Genomic DNA, 17797 nt, shown 5'->3' with positions numbered 1-17797 from the left:
TGTGTGTATACATATATATAAATATATATATAAATATAAAATAAATGTATTTTGAGCGTTAGTGCTGGCTTTCTCCCATTCAGTAGCCGAATGGATTCTTAGGAAATACATATTAAGAATCACAGAACGGTTTGGGCTGGAAAGGACCTTAGAGATCATCCAGTTCCAACCCCCCTACCATGGGCAGGGACACCTTCCACTAGACCAGGTTGCTCAAAGCCTCATCCAGCCTGGCCTTGAACACCTCCAGGGATGGGGCATCCACAGCTTCTCTGGGCAACCTGTTCCAGTGTCTCACCACCCTCACAGTAAAAAATTTCTTCCTAATATCTAGTCTAAATCTGCTCTCTTTTAATCTAAATCCATCACCTCTTGTCCTGTTGCTGCATGCCGTTTTAAAAAGTCCCTCCCCATCTCTCCTGTAGACCCCCTTTAGGTACTGGAAGGTGGCTATAAGGTCCCTCCAGAGCCTTCTCTTCTCCAGGCTGAACAACCCCAACTCTTTCAGCCTGTCCTCAGATGGGAGGTGTTCCATTTCTCTCTCCATATATATATATCTCTGTATTCTCCAAATGGTAAAGGTCGTTGGTAAGTACAGATATGAACAAACCAGTAGTTTTATGACTATTAATCTTTATTGGGTAAATGTATATTTTAAAAAGTAAGCAAACATTCGTAACATAACATGAAATAACATTTTTTTCAAGATTTTTCCTACTGTGAACATTAGCTTATGATGCCGTACATACAACTTGTGCACTTATTCCAAAAGAGTAACATTATCTGATTACCTGGTGGGTGTGTTTTAGTTTGAAGGCATGTCAGAATTTTACTAAAATACTTAGTAAAATAACATGGTCTCAGGTTTTGAAAACCTATGTGGTACAAACCTGACCCAACAATAAAACTCTTCAGACAACAGTTCATTAAAGCTAATATTTTCAGTGGTCGATGCACAAAACTAAAAAATCACAAGTCATAATCGTCAAGTATCAACATGGATTTTTCGTCATAAGATGTGGTTTACATACACTGGGAGCGTGTAGAAGGGCATACAAATTGATAGGGCAGATTTGATTCATTTGCTCTGTTGTTGTGCTACTGGTATCTGTATCTAGTACAAAATAATTTCAAATAAATGTTTTCCTAACCTCACCTGCTTGTTATACATTAATGGCAGGTAATGTCTGGTTAAAATGTAATGTCTGTTAAGGTGTAATTTATATTTCATTTTTTGTGTGTGGAGAGCCAGAATGTGCAGGAGATGCATTCAAACTCCAGTATTGTCGTAGTATATTTTGTACTTATTCTGATGAAAAGAAAATAGCAAGACAGGATTTCAGGTAGGCAAATTTTGAAAAGCGGGTGGCAAATGATTCTGAAGAATGGCCCAGTTTACTATGACCAGAACTGAGCCAGCCAGCATTTGCTTTCACCACTTAAATATTGAACTGGGTTAGCTGCTACTTTGCCAGACCGCAATGTCTTTTCCTGAAATACTCGTTCTTGGAAGGCTGGTAGGAAAACTGTATCAACAACTTCACTGTTAAGTAAATATGCAGTATTAAAATGTATATCCTTCTAAAAATGCTCCAATCCCCATAAAGCATGTATTTCTCTGTTTGTGCTGTCGGCATTTACCAGCTTCTCCAGCATATATGCCTTTGCTTTGACACCTTGCATTGGGTTACATCAGGTTTTAACAGTTTGACAGCTAGGAAGAAACACTGCAGTTCTTCTGCCTGACCCCTTGCACACTGCAGGCTAAATTAGCTTTACTTCAAACTGCTACTAAGCCAAGGATTGCTACCACTCTTTTTTAGGACAGAGAGAGTGAGCATAAATATGTACTAAAAATTTGTGAAAAAATGACACTAGATATGTCTTCAGAGGTTTGCAATGGGAATGCAATAACCCTGAATCCCTGACTGTGTTATTTTTACTTTTTTTTCTTCTATTTGTAAATTTAATTCTATTCTAGTAGAAAATTCTTACTTTAAATCTTGTCTCAGCTGAGCCTACTTAAAGTCATTCAGGACTGTTTCCATGATGCAAACTTAAATGAATGTGTAATAAGAACTAAATAAATGAACAGAAAAACATGAATGAATTGTTCAGTACCTGACATATACTTAAATAAAGTGTCTTTACAGACAAAATTGACTTTACTGGGCAAACTGCTCTCTAAATTATTTAAACTTCTTTTCCTTTGTTTTTCAGACACTTTGGAGAAGCGAGCAATAGCAACATTTAATGATTCACTTAAATACAACCCAAATGACAATACATCTTCAGTGATTCTGTAGGTGTATTAACTACACAATGTACCTCTGATACACAAAGAGCAGCACATTACATTGAAACAAGCCTTCTTAATCTTTCAGTGTTGTAATGCTATTCCACAGTCCAGAGAAAAATACCAGTTCCGAAAAAAGAAGTATCCTCAGATAAACATCTGTTGGGTTGTTTCTTTTTTTTACTTGGTTTCAAAAAGAAGAAACCCAGCAAAGGTGGAGAAACGTTGATGGTCCCCGTGGAGGGCTCCGTTTCCCATTCGCAGCCAAACTTCATCTCCCTTGGCAAGTTTTAGCACCGCACTGTTTCCTGAAGTGTCTGCTTTCCCTTTTGATTCATAGCTAAGGATGAATATTTTAACAAGTCAGCTTTTTGTTTCTCAACAATGATCAAGCAAACAACTTTAAAAAAAAAAAAAGAATACAAGAAAACACATTATTATCCTGAGCAAAACTTCCTTGAAAGGCTTGCCAACATTTTTTCAGCTTTATGGGGAAATTTTTGCATCTTTCTGCATTTGATCTCATAGCCAAATTGTGCACTTTACATAATTGCATCATTTCATTCCTTTCTGAAATTCTGGAAGTTTAACGTGTATTTTTTTCCAGGGCACAGGGACAAATTTGCTGTTTAAAACAAAACTCCGCTCATTCATCGCATCACTGCAGATTTCCTGTGGTGCTCTTTTTCCCTTGGATTCATCCCAGATAATTAAAACCTCCACGTCAGGAGTCTCATATGACCTGAGTCCCTGTGCTCCCGGCACAGGCGGTGAGCAGAGACAGGCAGCTGACTCCATCCTGAGGCCTTCTGTTGGAACGTAGATACATTCCATGTGGGTTAACCTGCTGACTTTGTGTGAGTGTTTGTTCCCTTTCTTCTACCTGTTGCCTTTTCTGACATCAATGCTTCAGGGGAAAAAAAATTGTCTTTTTTTCTTTTGCAGGAAAGATCTGTTTGGAATGAAGCACCCTTTGGTGGTGCTTCACGTACGGGCTGTTGAAGAAACCTTGATGGCTTAAATGAACTGGGTGTCACCTAAGTGCCTAAAATCCAGTGTGATCAACCTAAGCTTTTGCATTTGTTTGTTTATTTAGGCTCAGGAGAGAAGCTTTGTTTTGGCATTGGACCCCTGGTTGGTATTAAAGAAATAATATTTTTTTCCAAATGCGTCCTTTTTTCAGTTACACTTCTGGCTACAAGCTTCTTGACCTGGTCTTTGTAGAAGTTCATAAGCTAGAAGTGAGTCCTAATCGTGATGATCCTCCAGCTAACATTAAGAGTTCAGAAACCTTTTATTCCAAGTGTGTTAATGACACAGCCAGTGTCAAAACCCAGTAAATGGAGGACCTTTGCTTCTTAGTCATCTTTACTACTGCAGTTTAAATGCTCTCCACCTTTAAAGTAAATTGCTCTCCCCTAATCTTTAACAAGACTGTTACTAGACTGGCAGAATGAGCATGAAGAAACATTTGAGCTGAATGACAGTGTGTTACGACTGGACTCCAACCCTGACTTGCAGTGGTAATTCATTTTTTCTGAGCTTTGAGAGACTCGTGATCAAGGATGAATTTTAGGTCCAGGATGTGTGGCAGGTGTGATCCAAATTTGCAAGCTGAGGAGGGCAAAATACAATAGTTTTTCTTTCTTGGTTGTTTTACCCTACAGAATTTTTTTCAAATATGAACAGCTTCATGTTTCTTGAAATGTGAGCAAGCTATCACATCTGTGCAAACGTGTCTTTTGCATTAAAATGGCCTGGCCCTTCACTTACCTATATAAGCTGAAAACTGTATTACCATTATGCATCAGGTACACGTACACTTCCTCCACATCTTCGTGTTTCATCATATTGAAGGTGAAGAAATACACCCCTGTAAAGATTACCAAATACAACATGTTTGCTTCATAGAGGGATGTAGTCGTGCTACAGACTTGTGCTTCTTGCTTAGAAAACATAACAGCAGAGGCCAAAATTACCTTCTAGTTGTTAGTGGGTATTTTGCTTCTGCTTAGAGTGTGCCAAAATCGGATTCATTTTTATCGTGCCTATGGCAGGGGTTCACCCACATCCTGTTCCAGAGAAATTATTGTATTTGAACATGGCAGGACCACTTATCCCTTCCTTCTCACTGAAAGGGAAATTTCCTAGAGGCTGAGTCTAATGACTCCTCTCTCACCTTTTTGCTTACTTTCTTGCTCTTGCCCTCTCCCAAAAGGGCAGTCTCTAGGACAGCCTCAAAGGCTGTGAGACAGACCAGCATGTGACGCGGGTCAGGCAGGGCAGGACTGGTTTTAGCAGCACCCACTGCTGCTCACCTGGCCATACTGCATCCTGAACAATGCGGACATAGCCACCACTTCCTCTTCCTGCCCTTTTCCTCTTTAGTTCTTTTTCTGTCTGAAAGTCACCAACAATGTTATCAGTGCAACAACGTTATGTGTTATGAGCTCTAGAAGACTCAGCCAGGTGGAAAGACAAGCTCTTGGTTCCTGAAGAGTAAGTCTGTAGCATTGACCCTGCAATGGGAGCTTGGAGCTTGCATCAAAGTCATTAAATCTTTGTGGATCAAAGTTTATTGACATCTGCATATACATTAACCTCAAAAGGAAGCAGGTGTGGGGACACAAACCCCTAACTGTCAGTAAGATGTGCTACTCTGAGCTTGGAGAGGCTGACTTTTATTCAATCTAATATAATTTCCCATAGCAGTAAGCAAATGAGTGGCAGGGTGAGAAAGGCCAAGTGAAGGAAGGTGGTTTCAGGCTTTGCTTAGATGTTTTTGGTTATGGCCCTGCCTCCCCTGTCTCCTATTGTTCTTCCTGTGCCATAGCTGTGTAAGATGGGGGATTGATGCAGCTGAAAAATAACTTGGGGTAAACTGTAATGCCTCATTTCCAGCCACACATCTATTATAGGCTAGCTCACAGCTGAAATGGCACGAGGGAAGATGGGGATGAAGAGAGCGACTGGAGGTAGGAGTTGGAGGAGGCAACTGTCAAGCTGCTGCTGCAACATCAAGGCCATGGTTGTCTCATCACAGTGGCTGAAGGGCTTAAGGTCTCAAAGCAGACAGTCCTGCTCCCTCCCCAGCTCTGGCCATGCCTCTTCCTCATGCCTTTGTGCCAGCACTAATCTCACTGACTGGCAAGCTCTCTCTTGGCCTGCTCAGTTTCCAGTTTCATTTTTCCTGTAAGTAGCAAGAGCTGTGCAGAGCAAGTCTCATCAGTGCCTTCTGCAAAGGCAGTTAACTAGTTTCTCATCATTATTGACCACTCTTCTCCCTCTATCTCATGGAACTGCATTATTTTGTTTTGCAAACACTCACCATTCACTGGAGCACCAAATCTCCCAGTCATGACATCAAAAAAATTCCCAACATTAGTTTCGACACTACTGAAGATGATCCCACTGTTCTGGTTGCTGAAGTGAGTAGCCATGGAAGCCATGAATGCGACCTGCAAAAATGCAGTTCTTATTCAGGCAGTTGTTCACAAAACACACATGTGTAGAGGAATCAGCTACAGAATTTTTTCCTGTATTTGCAGTCTGTTTATTTTCCCGACAGAGATGTTCTTCTAGGGCCTGCTCCAAGGCCATTAAACACCAGTAACAAAACTGCCATTGAATGAAACTGGAAGAGGATTGGGGTTCTTATATTCAATTGGACTATTCATGACTGTAGAAGTAAATGTACGAGCAAGCGTTTGCAGGTCAGGACCTTAGTTTGGGATTGTATCTACTTCTAAGTCTCTCTAGAGTGATGCAACAGAAAACTGGCATTGGAGTGGATGGTGTTTCTGACAAAAGTGATTTAATTAGTTTTTATATATTCCCCAATGCATTTAGACTGGATGTTGCTTTTAACTGAATGTGTGAAATAAAAGCTTAATAAAATCCATACACATTAGTGTTTCTTCCAAACTACCTTCAGAGATACATTAAGTGTTTTTATTAGAGATCCTCTAAAAGTGCAGTAGCTGGCACTCAACAGGCAGTGCTTTCTCTCTTACCAGTTGCCTTGTACCCTCAGTCATGACAACGCATGGTGGTGGAGACCAAAAGAAGAAACTAAGAAAGTGAAAACTGTGCTTCAGCTTCATGTTACACTTCTTGCAGTGAGGTGTATTGGCTAGGGAAAATGTTTCATATGAAGCAATGCAAACCATCCCACACTGGACAGTTCACATTACCCTCAGCAAGACACCAGGGAACAACGCTGCCAATTTGCATGGGCAGGGAAGGGGGGTATTTTATCTTCGAGTCTGTGATCCCACCATCTGACTGTCAGTAAACAGGGCACAGGCAGAATTGGATGCCAATGTGATAAAACACCAATAGTGACTTGGTGTTTTATTTCTCTCTTAACTTCTTAGATGAGAAGCGTTCAATTACAGTTGTTTCTGCCCCTCAAAAAAATTGATTTTTTGTGAGATTACAGCTATAGTGGTATTAAAAAAAACCCCACTCCAAACTTCTTTTGATTTCAGATCCAAATGAAAAGGAAACCAAAACAGGCGAAATCAAATGCGAGTCCAGATCCAACAATGGAAATCATTAGCCATCTGCTCAGAAATTTGAGGAGCTCCAGATGTGAGCTGAAAGCTTGGGCTGATTTTCCTTATCCCTACATGCAGGCATTTTCTACAACAGCAAATTGTTAACTTCTTGCTTCCCAGCCAGAATCACATCAAAGTTCATCATGTGTTAAAGCAAAGCAGATGCAATGGCAGCTTGATGGAATTTACCACTTTTTGTCTAGATTCCATTTCACATTCTCTTTGACCCCAAGCTGCTTTCCTTGGGCCAATCAGAAGAGTTGAAAAAACTATACTTTCACCCTAGGTCTCATTTTGAAGTAGCAGATCAACATGGACATGCCAAGTCTTTCAAATAATCCTGTACTTAAAACAGTATTGCATTCAAAAGTGTCTTCTCCTCTACCAACCCCTGCTCTAAAATTCTTAACCATGATGTTAACAAGAAATTATATGCTAATATTGTGTAAAGAATTTTTGAACATATCTGTTAAAAATGGTGATGGAATTTTACTACAAAATAGATATTGCAAGATGAGCTTTGTTATTCATCCTCTTTATTCAGTTTTTAATTAAATTACTACCACTATCTTTATATAAGAAAAAAATACTGATAGCTCATTTTAAAATTGCAAAAGGACTTGTGTTGAATATAATTACAAAAATATGTTTTTAAGATATTCGTCTTTAATGTTAATCCCAGTTAATACTGTAAGAATACTAAAATAATTCTGCTTTATTACAAAAGTCCGGTAATTTTGGAAACTATTTTCATTGTGAATTTTACTCTGTGCAATTATCTCATCGTCATGCAACCTAGGGTGGTGAGTTCAAACACACACAATACCAAGAAATCCAAAGCCATTTTCCCACACTGAACATATTGGTTGCACTGTTGATTTTGCTGTTAATTTGCATGCCTTTTATGAGGATATAAAACATATATGAATGATTGTCATTGGGAAACTGTATCCTTCAGTTAAAAGGTGTAGCTCTGTAAATAGATCAGAACTTCAGTTTTCCCCATAGTCAGAGTGTTTGAAAGTGGCATTTCTTTTTGTGCATGTTTGCCATATCCCATTTTGTCTCTTCTGTGGTGAGCTAGGGTTGAGGGATATGAATCAAATTAAGACTAAGTCCTTTCCATTCAGTTGTGTACATGTGAGTGAGGATGTAAACTCTCACGTAGTTTCTGGAGAGCTATGTACTCTGTGGTGTCTGAAGTCTCATTTGCCCAAAAGCAGCAGTGGCTGTCAGATTAAGCTGAGTTGCTCTTCTAGATCCCTAGTGACTGTAAGAGGAGCTTAGATGCTTCCCTAACATGTAGGCTCTCGGGACCTGAATCTGACTCCAGTCACTTGCCCATGCAAATGCATGTAGTGCCATCTGACGTGCTTCAGGATTACCCTACACAGGGCTGGCTGATCTGCGGAATCCTCTTCCACAGTGGCAGCTGGAGACCAGGAGGGATACATCTCAAAGGCTTGCCATGCATCTAAACCTTGCCTTTAGCACCTTAGCTGTGCTACATCGTAGAAATAGTCAAGTCTTCCTGCTGTTGCAGATGAACTGCTCGTATATTGCTGCACTGCAGTATACAGCATGGACAATTCTTTTAAATCCCCTTTGCAGCAGCAACCAAGGGTCCTGGTTATCCAAGTACTGTTTACTTTCATTTGGCTTAAGAACAGGACTACACCACACCTCTGCTTTATTGCAGGTATACACATATATATTAAATATATTTATATGTAAAGTCCTTGCCATCTGTGAAATTTCTGGAATCTGAACAAGCTCTAACCCAAAAGCTATGGGACTATTTAAACACAATATTGAGCCCAAACAAATATATCCCATCCCTCAGCAGAGCTTATCAGCTCAGGCTTGAACCCATTTTCTAATGATCTCCTGGCATTTGGGTAGCTCGTTCATAGGCAGAACCTATGTGCTTCTCAACATATGTAAGGTATTGAGACATTTGAAAACACAGGTGGCTACTGAGGAGTGTTTTTAAAACCAGAGGACTTCTGTCTGCACTCAGAAGTTTTGACCCGATACTTTAAGGACCTCAATACAAATAATTCCAAGAATTTCACAAAGCCTAACTGAGCTGAGAAGCATGGGCCTGAGTGACTCCTTTACTCTTTTCATATGCCATAGGAAGCACAGTTCTGTATGTGATACAGATTGATAGAAAAATTATAGTCCCCCCTGTTCTTCAGTAACCCAGATACTGGTCTTCCTGCCCATTTCTCTGGATTCTTTTTCTAAAGACAACTACGGCCTGATGTCTTTCTTTCCAGGAAGATGTGGCAAAGCACATTTGTCAGTCATGACAAGGGCTAGATATGTCTCTCACTGTGTCAATTTACAGGTGAATTTGCTTCTTGAGTATCTTACAGTAGTTAGGTGCTGTTTGTCAGAGAGGAAAACCGTAACCTGAGAACTGCTGCAGCAAACACAAACCAGAGATTTTGTACCTGTAGCTCTGGGGGAATCCCAGGGTAACCCTTCTCGCCTTTGGGTCCATGGTGGCCACGCTCTCCCCTCGGTCCCATATCTCCTTTGTCTCCTTTCTCACCTTTGGCTCCTTCCTGGCCGGTTGCTCCATTATTTCCATTGTTTCCATGATTTCCTCAAAGGAAAAAGAGCTTTCTGTTTAACTTAAATAATTCCATGTAATATATTTTAACAGATAACTGTGACAGGGTCCTTTGCCACCAGTTTGTAACACGGGCTTTTCAGTACCATAAAACCCAGACTGAGCTGCAAGGGATAAGAAACAACTACGTATTTAAGCTGAAGATGAAGGTTTGGATGAGCAAGTTGGTAGTTTAAGAGTTAACTCTCATGCTATCTTGGTGTTGCTGTATAAACTGCAGATGTCTCAGGTCATTGTGTTGTTGGGGAGATGTGCAAGGACAAGACCTCAGTGGATGTAAAGGCTGAGGAAAGTGAAAGCCACTGCCTACTGACACATACCAGGTAGACTGTGTAAGCGCTCCTTTTGTGTAAAAACTTATTTCCTGGCAATTTAAGTTAATTATGATAGGATAAGATAATTTTGAAGAACATTTTGCTATTTTTAAAAGACTTCTACACAAATAAAGAATGGCTGTAGCCTTAAACTAGTTAAGTGACCCCTCTGTGCCAAAAATGGGAAGATCTGCATTCTCAACATGCTGGTTAGCTTGAAGGGGTTGATTGATTGCATGTTCCTATATTTAAAGAAAGACTAAATTTTTATAATGAAGCTTTTCTGAGATGGCTTCTTATAAAAAGGGTCATTATGAAAACATATTCCTGCATCTGCAGTTTTATGTACTTCCTGATGTTTATTGAGGAAATTACTGAGCAAACGTCTGTGTGACTGACAAAATTTTAAAGTTGGCTATAATCACTGAGCAATTATTATACCTACCTGAAGAAGAAGCCTGACCTTTCAATTAATTGCTCAGGGGATTAATTAGTGTAATCATTGTTCTAATTCTAGCTGAACTGAAATTAGATTATTTGCCACTCTGCTTGTTCTCTGATTGGTCGCTCTAGTAAAATATTTACAAGAAGAATGGTGTTGTCTGAGATCAGACCTACTGATTGATTCTTCAGAGGTTCTGTATTGAGAAGAAAATCTACTTCAAACAAGGAAGCTAAATGGCGGTAGAAATTAAGCAAATTTTTGTTTGGATAGAGAAATCAATAACTTAAAAATGACATGAATGTAAAGCTGTAACTACTTCTATACCAGTTCAGAACAGAAGTTTGCAGGTGACATTTGATTCCCTGTATGGGCATGATGATATGAAACGCAGCAGATGAAGGAGACAGAGAAATTCCAGGGTGCTGAAGGTTGCTTTCAGCCACACATTTGTGGGACCCTGTGGTGGCATGAGAGTGTGACAGAGACACATCTCGCATGAGGAAAGGGCAAAGCTGGGACGGGGCTGTGGACCCTGTATGTTCACTGCAGCCTTAAAATTGTAGTTCTAATACAAAATGGTGTCTTGCTTCTAAGAAGCCAACAATTTATTAACATGTACTGCAATCTGTCTGCACAAGAGGCCTCACCATTACATTTCTCTTACTTCTGTGACAGTCAAAAGTATTTTTATAAAGGGTTGATGCATGAATAGCTCGCAGCAGGTTAATACCAAATATACCTATGACCTTATTTTGCCTAATACCCAAAATATGTCAAGGTAATGATTTATTTCAGTGTTTTGACAACTGAAGATAGTTCTTGAAACACTTCATGCACTCAGATTTAACTTCGTATTAGTCAAATTTAACTGTTATTGTAAACTGTTTCTGCCAAAAATCATTACATTAATTTTTTTCTCTATATGGTTATCTGTCATGTCTGTTACTGTCACTACATTCGTGAGGCAGAAGAATTATGAAATTGCATTTTTATTGTGATAGCAGAAGATGTAAGCTTTTGAAGATAAGACAAATCTGTCAGTCAGTGACACGTTAATTTACATTACAGACCTGCTTTAGGAATGGTGATTTTTCAAATCCCTGAAGGTGGCTACTCTAACAAACTTACACCAATGTGCAACTGTCTTTTTCCCTTCTCTAGGCTCTTCTTTTTCCATACCAATTATCAGAGCAAAGTATACCCTTTTCTTGTGTATCCTATTCTTCTGTGTGCATTTTTAATGGGGAAAAAGTGTACTTTTTCTTGTGGAAGATAAGAAGAAAGAAAGAGAAGACATTTCTATGAGAGAATATAATATTGTGTGTCTTTGTAAAATGTTGGCTACCAGTATGCTAGATAAAAAAAAGCTCCTGAATACAGTACACAATAGCATAGCTGGATATTCAAAGGTGAATGCAATAATCAACTCCAGGGAACAAGTTCTTCCAGCTTTAATGGAAGCTTCATGCTGCTTTAAGAAGAGAGACCAATTTGCCCTAGAAATGTAACAAGATTACTTTCAGTATGAATTTGTGAAAGATGAGTTTTAAAATCAAATGGGTTTTCACTGGAAAAGACTTAAGAGTCTAATTGAAAATTTCTGTTCCTGAATCTGTCCCCAAATATTGATGTTTGGAGCATTCTCTGATATTTCATAGCACAGCCTGTAATTTATACCCTGTAATCAGACTGCTCAAAAAATCAATTAATCTTCATCTTTACCTGGCATCCCAGGGGGCCCAGGAGGTCCTGGAGGCCCTTGGTAGAGTCGGACTCCAAAGTCACCACGGCAACAGGAACTACAGTCTGGATTCTGTGGTCCAGTTTGTGGAGGCTAAGTGCAGAAAAATAAGTTTTAAACAGCTCATTCAATCATATGCATGTTGGTTACAGGGTCTTCATTATATATTCTCTGTTTATATATTTGCTAAGTTTTCAAAACACTTGTTATCTGGGCTGAAATCTTCCATCCTTGGGTTTTCCCTGAAGATGCTATTTTTGGAAGATTTAAGGGAATAGCTCTTCAAGTGTTCTCATAGCTATATGGATATTAAAAACAACTTGTCCTGTCAAATAATGAGGGTTTTGAAAATAAAATAATACCAAGTAATGAAAGTTAGATGAATATTTCAGTTAGGTTTCCATCCTGCTTTTCACTGATCCCACATTTCAGCTGACCTTTGTTGACAAACAAGCCTGTGTACAACAAATGGCAGGACACAAGGGACCTCATTTGACCTCCAGCAATTAACTGTCCTCCAGTAAACATAATGAAACTGTGTTGGACCACCGGAAGGAGATGTTACACAATGTCTGTGCAGTATACTGCTGTTCCTGGCCCCAGACTTGCATATTTTCAGGCTACTAAAGTTAAGAGAACCTAAAAAAGTGCCAAAATACGTGACAAAAATCTGAACTGACACCTGGTGTTAGGGGCATTTGATTGATTGTGGTTGTGGGTTTGTAGCTATGAAAGCCTGTTTATATGCTGACACTAATATAGCAGCATAAACAAACAGTTTATTATACACAGCTCACTACTGTAATAATAGTTTGATAATAGTTCTTTTTCAGTGCTTTTCTTTCCCGTATTATTGTATTTATACTAGTGGAGTCTCATTCAATCCTGGCTGGATTTCGTAACTAGGGTCTTGAGATGACTTAGCAGTCACAAATCTTCTGATGGGTCAGCTGAGGTACAGGTCCAGGGTTTGACTTTATTTCTCTACCTCCTTCTGATTTCTCCCTCTTTGTTTCTCTTTGCCTACAATTCTTTACTGTTATCCTGAGGTGCAAATCTGCAGTTCTTAGATTCTGGAGGGAGATAGTTACACCAATCCAGATGCTGTTTTTCTCTATTCATTCTACTATTTGTCTTCCTTCTCTTTCTTTTCACTCATCTTTATCATCCTCAAATTACTTGCCTAATGCAGACTTATTGGTTTAATGGTAGCAAACAAGCCTCTGGTGGGATGGGAGCTGCCAAATGAACGTATAATTGTACAGTATTCCTGCCCTCAAGATCATCAGCTGGTTTAATCTGAAACCCTAAAGCTTTCTCCCTGTGTTTTGAACAATACAAAGCACACCTCCAGAATTAATTCATTTCAAGAGATTTGAGAGTTTATGTTTATGGATACAGAAAACCCCTTTCATGCCACCAAAATACTGCAAGTCGTCCAATTGGACAGACACGTGCCCTCTGCAGCTGGAACAATCAGTGGTGGAGCCACCGTGGGAATAAAGGCTGACCTGACAGCTCAACAAATAGGCTGCATATTCAGAGAGTCATGGAAAAGTTAAGACTTACCAATGGGCAGAAGGGTTTCATATTTATGGGGTTTTGGTTAATACTATGCTTTTTACCTTAATTCTGGGTAATATCTATATTTTATGAGAAAAATGAGTTCTGCCTGTTCAACTGTCTGTTCTTGAAGAATCTGTTTGTATCTTTCTTGCTGTTTTATTTCTCCCAGTTGTTAGGAAGAACGTAACTGACACTCACCAGGCACCCTGTTTAAAACTTTCCTAATATGAAAGAAGAAGTAGCCCTACTTTCACCTCATTCTCAGTCCTTGAAGGGGAGCCAAGCACTAGATCACAGGAATTGCACAAGCATTTTGTACCACCTGAAATGCTAATGTTGAGTGTTGCACCAAGATTAAAATCTCCAGACCTTTTTTGATAGTGCTTTGTATTCATGTTAAATGAGAAGACGAACTATATACACACCTGCCAAGAGGAAATAAGTCATATCAGCCTACGTCTTAGAACTGTGGATTATGGGAAAGGTAGGCATGAATCTGGCAAACTGGACTGCATGTGAGACTCCCTTTGTGCAGCTTAGATTCGGTTTTTTTACCAAATACACTGAAATCCTGAACAATATTATTAGCTAACCAGCTATGTTACCATAAAATAGGTACTAAAACTGATCATACATGAATGCTATTTGGCATTACCTCTCAAAAAGCTCAGCAGGTTATTACATGTGAAATGAGGCAAGTCCTGCCAGCCTGGTTGTATGAGAACAGTTCCACTGACTTAAAAATAACTAGTTATGCATGTCAGAGAGTAGTATTGACTTATTATCTTTACTGATCCTTTGACTACGAGGAAAAAATGTTCACAGTCAGCTGCCAAGAACAATGAATATTCTGGATACTCTTTCAATCTCTAAAACCAAATAACTTCATAAAGAGTACATTTAGAGGAAAAACCTGTTCCTAAAGAATAATGACACTCAAATGGGACAATGAGATTAATTACAGCCTACTTGCCAAAGGTGTCCGATGCAGCCATTTGCACATAAATTTTATTGTACAATGAATCTTCGGCATTGCTCTCAGAACAAGAATATGATTTAGGAGCTTGTGAAATGCATCTACCACATTGATATCCTAATACAGATAAAAAATTTGAAATATTTCTGAGGCTATTTGCTGAATTTCCTATGATTTAATATGTAGGAGGCAGTTCTAGGCAACAGATGGTCAACAAAATTCCCATAACTTAAAGTTGCGAAGGAATCACAATTTGAGACCCATCCCTTTTTCCCTTCCTGATTAATTTTATAGGTTTCTGTTATATTGTCTAAGACAATGCAGAGGATGAGGAATGTACATCCACATTTCTTGGCTCCTCTTCTGAAAGCAAAATAGCATGTCTCTGTGGACACAAGGCCCTCCATGCACCAACTCTAGCAAAGAATTAAACAAACAAAAATTGCCAAAATTCAGGGTGAAACATCAGCAGGTTGAGGGGTACCTTAAGGTTTTCAAAGAGCAACCTGAAAATGAAGAATGTGTCTGGCATGGCTCTCCCCAGTCACTAAAGAGTACTTGTGCTTGAGAAACGCATGTTATTATTTACGTAAGTTACCAGCAGCATGGAAACTGGGCTTGTACCCAATGCAGCAGAGACAGATGCTATTGTCTCTGTTCCACAACAGGGAATGGGACCACTAAAAGCCTTAAGCAAGAGGGTGAAATTCTCCAGACAGAGCTAAGATAACCAAGAAAGTAGGGACTTAGGAGTGAAGCAGGTTTCAGATAGCTTTTTTTAAGAGAGGTTTGACATGAATTAAAACATGTCTGTGCCACCTTTGCTCCTCCTCTTCCTGGAAATCCCTGGAGTCTGGAGACGGAAAATACATATTGTGTCAGCCACACTGTGATGGATTATCCCTGTCATGCATCTCCTAGTGCTCCATTTCATTTCAGTAAGCCAAAAATTGCATCATTTCCCCAGCAAAGTTTGATTCTTAGAGAAGATCTTGCAGGTAAATAACTGCCATCAGCTGTACTTAGACTCGCCAGGTTCAGTTTTAATGTCACCACCTCTTCCCCCAGCAGGCAACTCCAAACATGTTGCATTAAACTCTCTGATGAGAGACACATGCACCCCAAACACAGTGACACTTTGTGTGAGGGAGAGTTTGACCCATGAAAATGTCATAATTTTCTATTAAATACTGCATTATAATCATGTTGAGTAAAAGGGAAGTCTTCTTTAAGTAGCAATAATACATAGTCTGTAATATGCAGCTGCACCATTCACTCTGCAATAAAGAGGTACGCACACACTAGCCAGCTCACTGGACTATATACCTGATGATTTATGCTGTTTATATACTGCAAGAGCAATTTAACATGCCTACAGTTAAATACCTATTTTGCTGAGTGCACTGGAGGAACACATAACTCCTGTACAAGAAATATGAAATGCAAAGCACTATAAAATTTAAATACAAGGAATGTAGTGGTCTGTTGAACCTATTCTTGTACTTGAATGGGTTTCAATTCTTTAAGCCTAGGGCAAGATTAAAATCAAATCTCCTCTCTGCTTATAATGAAGTAGGTAATTATTGAACACTTGTCTGCACATCCATGATTTTTGGAATTCAGAATATCATCGTTTAATCTGAAAGAGTTTTAAAGCACAAATGATAAAAGATGAACTATACATCACTCAAACATTTCTATTAGCAATAGGAAGAAAACACTCATGTTCTTGTTGTTTCTAAAATCTCCAAACAACAAAAACTTCATTTGAGTGGAATTTTGTTTTGCCTAGTGCTAGAAAAAGCATTATCTTCTGCCCTTCAGATTTTTCCTTTTAAATTTGGATTGCAATATTTTATGTATAATTGAAATATACCATTTTCCTTTTCCTGTGAGGTAATGACTATAATATCTAAAATGCCATGTAAAGGCATAAAAAGTTTCCCAGTTTAAAAAGCAAATACTACAGATGAATTAGAGTTTCATTCTGAGTCTTTTTTCCACTGAAACTCTCAAGTTGATATAAATTATTAAATCTACTAATTACACTAGTATCTGTTTTTTTCAAGATTTTTCTTAAAATAAAATTTTGAACACTCAGTTTCATTGTCAAGCTCAAAAAATATATTTTATATACATATTTTTGAAGTAAAGTTATTCTCTGCTAATTTAATCTTTCCAAATACCTCTCTAAATTCTGTAACATCCAAGTGAGTTAACAGAATTTGAAACTTTAATATATTAAATACTTAATACCTTGAAATAGTAAAGAGACTGTATATCAGAATAAATTATTACACAGGAACATAATTTCAGCAGAACAAAGGGCTGCTGTGTATGTTGAAACCAGTGTCCTTGACCACTGCTGGTTCTACCAGCACATTGAAAGATCCTATAAAGCAGGAGGATACAGACCAATACACATCTTTAACAGAAATTATTTCATAAATATATCACTAATAATCTTAGCAAAATAATTAAATATCTCATTAGCTTTAAAGATATCTTTAGAAGATTAATTCAGAGTACCTGGACTCTGTCTGAGGTAGTCAGTTCTACATCATCTACCTCTGGTCTCAGGACTTTTTGGTCTGTAGAAGTGCTATTATCAGCAGTCCACTCTATAAGTTGACTCCGCTGTTTCAATATATCCCTGCTTCTGGAACCTTTATGGCCAGTCTGGTGGTGACTTTGCAATACTTTGGCCACTGGTTTATAAGATCTTCTGCTCACCTCCATGTATTCATCTTGACACAGGCAAAATGGAAGAAAAAATAAAGCCAGGAGACGCCAACTGATGAAATCCTTCTCTGCCATGTTATTCAAAATAGTTTTCAGGAGTCCAGCAAATGCCTTGCAGAAGGAGAACCTCTTTGCTCCACCAGGAGTTATGTGGTCCTTTCAGCTTTTCCACTAGTAAGCCTGGCACTGAGACCAGTACCAGGTTTTATACGATTGCGTGCAATAAATAAGACTAAAAATGCCAAAGTGACAGGATCCTTCATCCAAAATCAGTCATGCTCCTTTAAACAAACCAGGCATTATTCACCACTTCACCACCACAAGGAAAACTGATTTGTATGCTGGAAATGGCCACAGCATTTAACAGACTCCCGTGGTTCCTATTTGGGGGCATTAAAAAATGTAGCACCTTTTCTTTGGCATGTTTTTGTTTAAGTGTGAAAAAATGTGATGGAAATGGAGAACATGTGGCTAATGGTTTACGCTCCTTGATTAGACATGGAAAGGCTGTGAATTC

General features: G+C 38.8%; 1 protein-coding gene across 2 annotated transcripts; it reads right to left on the bottom strand.

The window, feature by feature from the left end:
• Nucleotides 1-2307: 2307 nt before the first annotated feature.
• Nucleotides 2308-17454, bottom strand: C1QTNF3 (C1q and tumor necrosis factor related protein 3). Of its 2 annotated transcripts, none has more exons than XM_010082463.1 (6): nt 17068-17435; nt 11978-12089; nt 9315-9469; nt 5625-5754; nt 4070-4169; nt 2308-2636 (listed from the first exon to the last, which is right to left on the bottom strand). In XM_010082463.1, the coding sequence occupies exons 1-6, from the start codon at nt 17353-17355 to the stop codon at nt 2477-2479; spliced, it is 945 nt and encodes a 314-aa protein (XP_010080765.1). In that variant the 5' UTR covers nt 17356-17435; the 3' UTR covers nt 2308-2476. The 2 variants fall into 2 exon arrangements, with proteins under 2 accessions (XP_010080765.1, XP_010080766.1); XM_010082464.1 differs by having other exon boundaries at nt 2477-2636; nt 17272-17454.
• Nucleotides 17455-17797: the final 343 nt, after the last annotated feature.

This window comes from Pterocles gutturalis, unplaced genomic scaffold, assembly GCF_000699245.1.
Source record: "Pterocles gutturalis isolate BGI_N339 unplaced genomic scaffold, ASM69924v1 scaffold32434, whole genome shotgun sequence".
NCBI classification, from domain to species: domain Eukaryota; kingdom Metazoa; phylum Chordata; class Aves; order Pterocliformes; family Pteroclidae; genus Pterocles; species Pterocles gutturalis.
This window is presented reverse-complemented; position numbering and strand designations above follow the sequence as displayed.